Here is a 12,191-nt window from a genome sequence, read left to right as displayed (position 1 = left end):
TGGCTATTTAACATACTGTTGAATCTATAATATAATCTAAATGAATCGATTCATTCACACATGTCATCACATGTGTTGCTAAGCGCAACTTACGAAAACAGCTGAACCGATTTCACTAATTCTTTTTTTAGAATATTCCTTGAAGTACGAGGTTGGTTCTTACGGAGAGAAAAATTAAAAAAATTGCCTGGAAACGTCTAAAAACAGCACTTTTCTATACTCCTACACAAACGATTCGTAATAATAGATAAAAGTCAATTTGAACTTTAATACCATATTATAAAGTTCAAGTGTTAGTGCAGAGATTCCGGGAAGGCAAAACAATTGAGCGACGTGGCACGGCGTGTTTTATAATTATTTTTTTTTGACATAATGTAATCGTTGACTTATTAAGTTTCTTTTTTCTTTTTTGCCTTACTAGCTGACTCGATGAGCCGAATAGCAGATTATATATTAAAAAAATAAATTAATTAAAGAATCGACTGTTAGGCGGTACGAAGTTCGCGGTGTCAGCTAGAATGCTAGAATAAATTTTGATTTTTTTTTAAACAGTGTACTGATGTGACATACATGTGTAAACCTGCCTATGTATATATATACATTTTTCTCTCCCTCTTTTCATCTAATTCATGCATCTTCTTCTAGCCAGCTTGCATGCACCATGCATCTTATCCCAGGCCATATCTTTGACCCTATATGACATAACTAACATCTAGTGTTTCCTTTATTTGTCCTATATACTTATTCCTTGGTCTTCCATTTCCTCTTTTGCAAACACTAAGTTCATGGGGAAAAGGGATCGTTAGCAATGGAGTTTGACAGCCCCATTGCTAGCAATATGCCCCATTAGGTCGACCTGCACGTGGTTCCCCCTGGAAATCATCGTGAACAATTCTTGTTGAATTCGTCACGATGGGCTAACTGACCTACTTCATTCTCATCTATCATCCTTCACTTGTGCCCCGCCAGTGTATACCGATAGCGCGGGTGAGGTTACCATTCCATTATCACCCATTAAAAATAACACTAAGTTCATAGTGAATTCGCTATACATAGAAATAGTAATTGCTTTTTGTTTTTATAAAATAATCCTATGAGTCATCCCAGACCGTCACGCGACAGGGAATCCTAGTGGAAAGGTCAGTGTCTCCGATTTGATTGGATATATCAAAAGTTCCACCTTTTGAAACTGCTTTCGTCTTTGATTGCTTGCAATGATGTTTTTGATAGATCGATATAAAAATTGAATTCTATCCCATTCTCTATGTATTAAGCTACCGTTATGGTATCTTTCCTGTTTTAGTTCCTGAAATAAATGATTTATCGTTTATGTCTTATTATATATTCAATGTCACTAGCAGTTGGGTGATTCGATCTTTTATATAGCTTTATAAATTTTGGATATTCTTTTTTTCTTGTTTTTAGTTGAATAATATAATTTCTGCTATCCACTGATATCTACTAATAAACTAACGGAATATAATACTATATATTTAGTACACTTGTGTTATTGTATGTTTATCGACTGTCACTATCCGTGCGCTATGCTAAAAGATCCTCGATAGCAACAGCGCTTTATCAATATTATTCAAATTGAACGCCTGTCAAATGTGAATTAGCAATTTCCTCTTGCGACACTATTGTGTAAGGAATACCACAGGGGCATTACATTATGTGGAGGTACTGAAAATTGAGTAATATTGTTACGGTATAATATATAATAATACTAGCTGTATCCCGTGACATCGTCCTTTGTACATAAAGTACTTTATATGCTAAGTTAGGTACTTTAAATAACTGTGTTTACATATCACAAAGTCATTGCTCTAGTGGGAATAATCATTGTTAGGTTAAATCTTATTCATATACCAAATTTTATTTAAATCTGATCATTGGATTTTTCGTGCTAATTTCACCAGCGTAAGAATAAAAAAAACACCAAAGTTCTTAAATAACGTTCTCGTACGACGAAACGATGTAAGACACGAGTTTTACACCGTGTCATATGCGAACGATCCAGCAGTTGGACGTAAATTGTTTATTATAATACAATATAGTATAAAGTAATGATAAATTACTTTAGCGGCTGTGAACTGGCAAAACCTTCTGTAGGATGCATTTAACTATTTTTTTACAAAAATCTATAAATGATTTTACTATTATTACCATTTTACTTAAAACAATTACAAGTTAATTATGGCGGGAAAGCTAATCTACTCACACATACGTGATTGTAGAACAAAATCCAGACCTAGACATGTCTATTGATTTCTTTCATCGCTGGTTGAAAACCAAAAAAAACAGTCCAATGCCTAAACGAGTCAACTATTCGTACATAGATGCAAGTGAATTTTATCAGGTTAAGATTGCGTAGTGCAATTTAGGTATTTGGTTTCGCAATGCACCAGGTCAACGCACGGACGCACTTCCTTATTAACTCCCTTGAGATCCCAGCCCACGCTTCGGAGAACCCTTGGGCAATCGTCAAGATAAGTGTTCCATACATCGATATATAAGAACCCCTAGATGCCTATTCGACCTATTTACGGTAAGCATTCTACACAACTACGTTGTGTATATTCGTTTTTAACTAACTTGAAAAAGTTCTCGATTCGTTTGTATTTTTTTTATATTTGTAATCTCATTCAATCTCGTCATTAATAACAGAGTTACCTTTTCGGAAAATTCTTTTTTTTTGTCTAAAAAGATATACTTAGAGATTGGTCCTATTAAAATTTTATCAAAACTGGTTCAGAAATTTGATTTTTTAATCAGAGTGACTGGTTTTGCCACAATCTTAAGTAATATTTTAAAATTGAAAACACAGTTTAAATATATGCGTAGATGACATACAAATTTATCTGCTAATAAAATTTCTCTTTACAAAACCCGTGTAGTTGAACGAAACGTATGCGTTGTAGCATGCAATTTTAGATGTTTTTTTATTAAGACTGGACTAAAATATATAAGTAAACCTTCGACATTTGTTGGATTTAAACATCTGGACAGACGAGGCAAGTATAAAGGATTTTTTTTATTCTTTTCACCTACACAGGTTATTAAGTGGTAAGTTTTGGATGGCATTATGTATCTCGAGTGGCGACCGCGTACGGGTAAACGCAGTGTAGGACGACCCCCTACTCGATGGAGTGGCAACTTGAAATGCATTATAGGGAGTTAGTGGATGCAAGTGGCTCAGGACCGTTCTTTATGTAAGTCTATCGGGGAGGTTTATTTGTAGCAGTGGACGGATAATGGCTGAAATGATGGATGTTGGATGTATCTTGAGTTTTTTAATATCAATGGTTTCAGTACTTCGTTTCCTTTGATAAAGTGTGACACTGAAAAAATCCGGAAACACCAAACTGACTTACATCCTTAATAATATTACAAATATGAAAGGAAGTTTGTTTCTTACCTTTTGAGTCCTTAACGGCTCAACCAATTGTCATGAAGTTTGCTAGACATATAATCTTTAGAACGATAACGGACATGGGCTACTTTTTATATTAGTCGGTTTATAAGTTTGTAATAAACATTAGAGCAGTGTTTCCCGATCTTTTTTGTGCCGTGCCCCACTTGAACATTTCTAAATTATTTAACAACTACTAGCAAAACCCCTTATGAGGGAGGCTTATGTTCAGCAGTAGATAGGGAGGAGACTTTGTACAAAAGTCGATTGCTTGGGTACCTCTGTCCCATTCGTGTTTCAACCGTGAAACAGCTGTGTTTGCATGGCTGTGTTTCGGTTTGAAGGATGGGATATGGTATGAATTTACTGGGTACAGAGGAATAACACTTGAGTCCTCAGGAATTGCAATGCATGGGGGGTATCATGGGCGAAACAGTATACTCTGTTATGTCCATGGTACTGCTCATGTCTATAGGCGACGGTTACCACTTTCCATCGGGTGGGCCGTCAGCTTGTTTGTCATTCTAAGTTAAAAAAAAAATAAAAAAAAAAGATAGTTAAAAATTGATTTAAAAAAAAATTGAAAAACACTGGTCTATAGACAGAATATTCCTATATACAGCAAAATGATGATTCGATACTTACTTGGCTCTATCATCGTCATCGTTGTTTTCATCTGTGGGGTGGTCACCGTCGCTGAATCCGGATGCTGTGCTTTGATGGTGTTCCGGAATCTGTAAATGTAAACATAATCCTTTAGTTATGTTGCAATCTTTTGGTTCCTCAAAATTTTTTTTGTCGACATGGCATACCATGCAAGATGATAGCCCATTTGATGGAGAGTGAAGATTTGATTAGCACATTGGACAAAACAGAATACGCTATTCATATTCCTAAGGGTTAATATATATATATACATACATACATATCCATATCTAACACGCCTGTCTCCCATTAGGGTAAGCAGAAACAATGGAACGACAAATGCTTCGAGATATATATATATATATATATATATATATATATATATATATATATATATATATATATATACTTAACATTTTTTTTATGAAGCATTTTATAATTTTATTCCATAAACTACGGTAAATTAATTTAACTAACAACAAAATTTTAAAAATTTTAAAATATGTGTGTTTGTGTATATAAGTGTCAAATATCAAAAATCAAATATGTACACTACATAATATGAAAAGAAAAGAATTCCCACTAACCGGATTAAAAATTTTTTGTAAACGATAATGATAACAATATCAAGTTACACTTAAGTTTGTTTTAGGTATTATTTAACACTTGTGATATAAAAACAATATATATATATATATATATATATATATATATAATAACAATTGTAATAATTGTTCTAGATAATAACTTGTATGATGTGTTTCTCAGTTCTCTATAAACTCGTCACTCTAATTTGTCTATGTCATTCTAAGTTGCATAAAAAAGAATAATTTAAATTACTCATACTTTCTCACAAATTATATATTCATAATAACAATAATAATAATAAATGCCACACTATTATATTATTTCACAAATTTGTAATATAAATTTATTTTTAATGTAAATTTAAAATTTACTATTTATATAACACATTGTATCTGAATTACTAGTTGCAATTCGAAATTGTTAATTCAAAAATTAAAGTTAAATTAAAAAAATTCGAAATTGTTATTTAATTATATAACACACTGAATCTCTACTAGTTGTAATAGTAAATATAAATAAACAATGCTGAATTTTTATTTAAACCCCTTAAAAAACAATTATAACAATAAATGCCACACTATTATATCATTTCACAAATTTGTAATATAAATTTATTTTTTATATAAATTTTAAATTTACTATTTATATAACACATTGCATCTGAATTACTATTTGTAATAGTAAATAATAATAAACAATGCTGATTTGTTATTTAAACACCTTTAAAAACATTATGAGCACTGCCATACGTGTCAGGCAAATTGTGACACTGTAATGAAATTATCTGTGACAAATAGAAGTCTAGTTATTGTTTGATATCAAATATTATGTTGTGTAATTAGGTAAAATTAACGAATATATGTACATGTTTATTTTAATTAACGTCTTGTTACGAAAAACTTAGTTAATTTATTATATCGTTTAACTGTAATCGTTTTTTTTTTTTTAAGTTAATTAAACAAACCAAAAATAATTTTAGAACAATCAGAGCAGATAGGTTTGATATTAAGATTTTCAAAGATATATAAGTACTTAAATGACTATGCTAGCACAAAAAAAAAAAAGATGAATTAGGTAATACTAAATATTCTTAAAAATATTTCACGAAATATTTGAGATTATAGCAATATTTTATAATTTAAGATTGTGAATCACAAAAAAACTTACTTTAGTCGTGGCAAAATCAGTTATTTTGTTTAAAAAACTACTATAGGGATTTGGTTAAAATTTCTATGGCACCAAACGGAAAGTATAATGGAAAATGGCAACAGTATCCTGAACATGTTTGTCCTCTAGTGAGAATGCTTGTCGAGAGGACTAAATCATTACTAGTGATTAAATATTAGCATTTTTAAGTACACTTACTAACAAAAATGGATCCGAGTCATTTAAAATAAACAAATGAATAAAATAAAAAATAATACTTCCAGATAAAAAAAAATTGAAGACGTTTTGTAACTGAAGAAGTATTGTATTGTATTGTAAAATCTTTATTGTACATAATTCACACTGGACACTGAAAAATGATTTAATATACAATGGCGGACTTATCCCATAAAAGAATCTCTTACAGTCAACCTTTGAGAAGCTGAAAGAAAACTGTAGAATGTATAAAGGTAATAACCGAAGTTATGGGGTAACAAACATAAAAAAATTCCATTGAATTGAGAACCACATCTTTTTATTAAATCGGTTAAGTGACATGCTATACACGTATGCGAGTCCTCGTTAACAGTATTATGCTATCTTAATCAAACAATCTTATATGTGAAAGACAAATATTTAGCCACTCCAAACACAATATAACTGGATTATAATGTAAACTTCACGCCGGCCTCCACACGGGGTGAGTAGAGAGAATTGGACACCAGAGGCCTGTACTTATTTATTTAATAATTTATTTCTTATTGTATTCCGTAATATGATTATTAGATAACTTTTCAACTTTAATTATTACAGTTGTTAATTATTACTGTTGCACACAGCAAGTAGGAGGTAGGAGGACAATCCTTTTTTTTTTCCTTACCTTAATCCTATTTTATCTCGTAGATAAAATATTGTATAATTTATATAATTTGTGAGTTAATATAGATACGTCTGTAATCCTTGATGAATGAAAAATAAAAATATTGAAAATTGTTGTGGTTTGTAACTATTTAGTTACAAACACCTCTACATATATTGACTCACAAATTATATAATATTTTATTTACGAAATACAATACAATACGAGTTCCAATTTCAAAATTTATATTATACTGCTTTCAAGTAGCCAGTTCTAAAAATTTTCAGTGTAGCCCTCGTAGGCGTCCGCCTTTTGTGCCAAACATTTTTTGTGATGTGGTAAATAAAAAATAATTACATATATAAATGTGTATAATAAAATATAGTATAAGAAAATAAGTACAATGTCGCCTTTGTATATTATGTTTTTATTATATTTTGTGTACAATAAAGAATAAAGAAAGAAAAAAAATAAGGTAAGTGAAGTAGTTCTATATAAATTACATAAAATTTTAGCCCAACTAACAGAGTAGTTCCACTCCTTTGGAGGTGTAATTTTTTAGTATCTTGGTTTTCTAAACCGCTTTCGTTAAATGCGAGGCCCATAACATTTATTAAAATCAATTTATTACCATATTTAATAATAATTGAGTTTATCTATTACAAATGATACTAGTTATGTAGAGATTAACAACACTAATAGGTTTAAAAGGTTAAAAAGTAAAAGATACATAAAGATATATAGAGTTATAAAGATTAAAATTACCAAAATTAAATAACTTACTAAAAATAAGTAAAAAAAAAAAACAATTTACTACCAAAGTTAATAAATGCACAGGGCATTGCTAAAATAAAATAAAAAAGAATTAACGTAGACATTGCTAAAATTTAAGAAAAATCTTATTTACTCATTGCTCAATTTGAGAAAAAACTAATTTGAGCAATATAAAAATTAAGAAAAAACTGGCCTGTGTCAGAGGTATGCAGTCAAAATCGTGGTGTCGCCTGCCGCGCATCCTTGCATCCGATCACTTGCACTCTGCCACCGGCCGCGATAAGTTAATTAACAGTAATCAACATTAATTATAATGAATCTGGACCGTCTACTGGGTGTCTGATGCAGGGCTGTCATTTAATTCGCAAAGTAAAAAGAAGAAATCGTTATTTATATTATAAACGAGACATGGGTAATATATAGCTATATATATATATAATATAAATACTGTAGTTACAATATCCACATATTGGGGGGAAAGGGATTGTTAGTAATGTAGACTGAGAATCTTATTGCTAGCAATATACCCAACCAGGTAGACCTCCTCGCGGTTCTCCATGGAAACTATCATGGTTAATTCCTGATGAATTCATCATGATGGGCTAACTGACCTGTTTTCATTCTCATCTATCACCCTTCACTGGTGCTCCGCCAGCGTATCCCGTTAGCGCAGGCGGGGTTACCATACCATTTTCAACAACATATTGGCCCGATAAAAGATATGTTAAATGTCGGTTCGCCTTGTGTGTCCGGGCATAGAATAAACCACCCCTTCCGTTCCAGTGGGTGTTGTAAGAGGCGAGGGAGGGGCAGCATAAAAAACTAACTGCGGTTGCCAACATGCCTGCCAAGCGTGGCAACTACTGGCGAAAATCTCCTTATGGGCAAGGCTTATGTCCAGCTGTGGATAGTTAACGGCTGAAATAATAATCAATAAATTTCGGTTTTCCAATACATTATATAATATTGAAAAAAAAAGCCCCGACTGAAATGAATGGACGTTGACCTTTTTCACCATCAATACTATATATTATGTCGCCCATGATAACCCTTATACGTTGTCATCCCTGAAGACTAAGGTGTTACGCCTCTGTATCTTGTAATTTCATTTATTTATGTATTGATTCAAACCGAAACATAGTCCCTGCAAACCATGCAAACACAATCCGAAACATTCATAATATAAAAATACTCTTTTTAAATAATATTATATGATATAATGAATTCTGTATAAAATTTTCTCGCAGTCATTCTGACGATTATAAGAGGAACTAAATTCACATCGACATGATAATAGTGTTTAAATAATGTCTATAGATCATGATAGATGGCGCTGTAACTATTAAATTGTAATAAACCGTTCAATAACAGGCATTTTAAATTTAATTTAAAATAATTAAGCTTAGTTTATTTAACCACTCCCAATTGTATAAAAAAAAAGTTAATTAAACTAAATTTGTGAGTTATTGTTGTCATTATAAAAATGGTACAATGTTATTATCTATTTGAAATAAATAAATAAATAATATATATAAAAATCACGTGTCACTTGTTTGTGATCGAACTCCTCTGAAACGGTTCGTGTACAATACATAGTATAGTATATTTTGTATACAAACAGTAAAAATTTAGACACTCTAAAAATTTCTGAATAAAACTGAGATATATATATATATATATATATATATATATATATATATATATATATATATATATATATATATATATATATATATATATATATTTAATCATCTAGTGTTATCTCACACACGCAGGATAATCCTGAATGTACTTTTTGTATGACGAAATAAAGTACGTAATCGACTATCGTCTGACATAACTGAGAATTTTGTTCCTCGCGAACAAAAGTCCTTTTCTGTGCATGCCCTAGAACAAATTGCAACCTACGTACAATTAGGTTAACGTCCATTTTATTGTGCATTCTTGATATATGAGTACTTTAATGATAAGAGTCATACAGTAAATTGTAAGGTTTATAATGCGAGCTAAGATTGCGTCAGATCAAAATGTTTATACACTAGTTTTTGCCCGCTGCTTCGTACTCGTGGATTTCAGAAGTAGGACATACTTTGTACAAAAGTATGTCCTACCTTTCGTGTTTCTTCAGAGTATATGTGTTTCGCCCATGATATTTCCATGCGTTGCCATTCCTGAGGACTCAGATGTTATTCCTCTGTACCCTGTAAATTCACGCATATCCTACCCTTCAAACCGAAACACAGCCATGCAAACACAAATGTTTCACGGTTAAAACACGAATGGGACAGAGGTACCCAAGCAATCGACTTTTGTACAAAGTCTCTCTCTGGTATTATATATATAATACTGTATAATAAACTAGACGACGTCTGTAGAAGATATTTAAGAAAAAATTAAATTAAGAGTCTTAATAAAACTAATAGACGTATAATTTTTTTTTGTCTTTCTAACTATCTGTATTTATGTATGTTTATTCCAGCATCACGTAACAATAACTGCGCAAAATTAGATTTGATTTCACAGTTGTATACCTAATGGTCGAACTCATCCACGGATACGAAACCGCGGGCGTAAGGTAGTAATAAAATGAAACCTTGGTATCTAGGAAGTTGTTGATGCTATCAGAACTGTCTGTGCTGCTGCGGACTCCTATGCTGTCATCACTATTGCACAGTCCACCTTGCTGGCTGGCGCTACTCTTGCTGATATCGGAATCCGATATCCACAACGGCGAACGGTATTTGAATTTGTGCGCGAGCGCATTGAATTTCGATTCGTTGTCCATACTTGTATCTATCTTTAAAGTAATTAAATTATAATTTCGTTTAAAGTTTTTTTGAACACTATTTTCGGATGTAATTTAACACTACTAGTATTTTATGTTAGTTAAATCTAATTTAAACTCATATAGTCTTTTATTTTTAACATTTTTTCGGATTTATTACGTGTGTAGAGAAATTAAAAATTACGTCTTTTTGGTGACACCGAACGTATTGTTGGAAGTGAGTTTTGACAGGGTTTTCCTTGACTTCTTCTATAATATTACTTGATATAGCACGGATAACTTGTAATATAACTAACCGGTCTAACTCTTAGATCACGGACAAATTGAATGTAGGCAAATAGTGCGATGGGATGAGCGACTGGAACCTCTAAGGACGTGTTCAATTGATTATCTTGTTACAGAATATATTTATTTAGCCATGACCTGTACACGGATTCGTGACCTTTAAAATTAATATCACAAGTAAAACGGAGTACATGTATAAGAAGCAATAATAGAAATTAATGGAGAGTTAATCAAGTTTTGTTAAAATACACACTCTCTCTATATAAAAATAAAACTTTTTTCTTTTATGCAACTTAGAATGGCAAACAAGCTAATGGCTCAATTGATGGAAAGTGGTAACCATTGCCTATAGACATGAGCAGTACCATGGACATAACAGAGTATACTGTTTCATTCGTTGTATGAGTATATGTTGTCCATTCGTTGCCATTCCTGAGGACTCGGGTGTTATTCCTCTGTACCCAGTAAATTCACTGCTATATTCCACCCTTCAAACCGAAACACAGCCATGCAAACACAAAATCAAACGAATTTTGTACAAAATCTGCCTCTGGAAACTGTTTTTAAATAATAATTCATTGTTCATCCCTGAGGTTGACTGGTACAGAATATTGCTAGCATTAAGTACGCATTTTGTACCATATTTTCTTTTGGTTCATAAAGTTATTTAAAAAAATAAATAAATTGAATTGCGTTTCAAAAACAAAAACAACTTAAATTATAGCAAAACCAGTTTTTTTAATTAAAAACTAAACTGAATCGATTTTCATAAAATTTTTTTAGTACCCATCCGTATATTCTTCTAGATAAAAAAAAGGGGTTTTCAAAATCGGTTTACAACTGACAGAGTTATGAGGTAGCAAACGTAAAAAAAAAGATACAACCGAATTGAAATTCTCCTTGATTTTTGAAGTCGATTGAAAATTTAAACGAACAAAAAAAAACGTGACTAAAAAGCGAAAAATAAACTAATTTTATACCTACAAAGTAAAAAAAAACATATTATATTACGTGCTACCTACTCTACTACAGTGTGTATTTGAAGAGATAAAACTGTGTAGTTAAAATAACAGCAACAAAAGTTATAAACATTTGTTGCTGTTATTTTTACCTCTAATTAACTATAAAATATATTTTCCTCCATCAAACACTACCTAAACTGTGTAAATATGACTAATTGTAACTATAGTATTGAGAAGTAATTTAGTAACATACTAGATGTTTGTATTATTAGTTATAATTAACATTATTTATAATATAATATTAAAATTCAGGATTATCATCGTCATTTCTGGTGAACATAGGCCTTCCCCTATTGGGGGGTGTTGCCATTAATTGCCACGCTTGGCGTGTGGGTTGGCAACCGCAATTAGGCTATGGTGATGTTTTAAGAAGGACGCTGCTGCCCATCCCTTGACAATTAAGTTCCCTTAGTCACCTCTTACGACACTCACTGGAAAGGGAAAGTTGGCACATTCTATGCCGCGACTACATGGTTTCATACCTAAAATTAAGGATAGTTCAAAATAAATTTAAATAAGTCTTTATAGCATACATAGTACGTAGATTTTTTCTTCAGTACTGTATTCTGTAAAGAGAACAATACAGAAGAAGCGGGGGGAAAGGGATTGTTAGTAATGGAGACTGAGAATCCCATTGCTGGCAATATACCCAACCAGGTCGACCTCCTCGCGGTT

The 12,191-nt window shown here is 31.7% G+C and overlaps 1 protein-coding gene across 5 annotated transcripts in view; it reads right to left on the bottom strand.

Moving 5' to 3' along the window:
- Positions 1-12,191, bottom strand: part of LOC113520101 (myogenesis-regulating glycosidase) — a 49,991-nt gene that overhangs the window by 18,005 nt on the left and 19,795 nt on the right. For 4 of the 5 annotated variants that reach the window (XM_052899850.1, XM_052899849.1, XM_052899856.1 and 1 more), the window contains one exon: positions 4,058-4,146. In XM_052899850.1, the coding sequence (XP_052755810.1) occupies positions 4,058-4,146 (89 nt within the window). Of the gene's footprint in view, positions 1-4,057; positions 4,147-10,017; positions 10,314-12,191 lie in introns of those variants that run through there. The other variant, XM_052899862.1, reaches the window with a different exon arrangement.

The sequence above is a fragment of the Galleria mellonella genome, unplaced genomic scaffold, assembly GCF_026898425.1.
Source record: "Galleria mellonella isolate WM207_F2 unplaced genomic scaffold, CSIRO_AGI_GalMel_v1 utg1217, whole genome shotgun sequence".
In the NCBI taxonomy this organism is placed as follows: domain Eukaryota; kingdom Metazoa; phylum Arthropoda; class Insecta; order Lepidoptera; family Pyralidae; genus Galleria; species Galleria mellonella.
The sequence above is the reverse complement of the archived record's forward strand: the minus strand, read 5'-3'. Positions and strand labels throughout refer to the sequence as shown.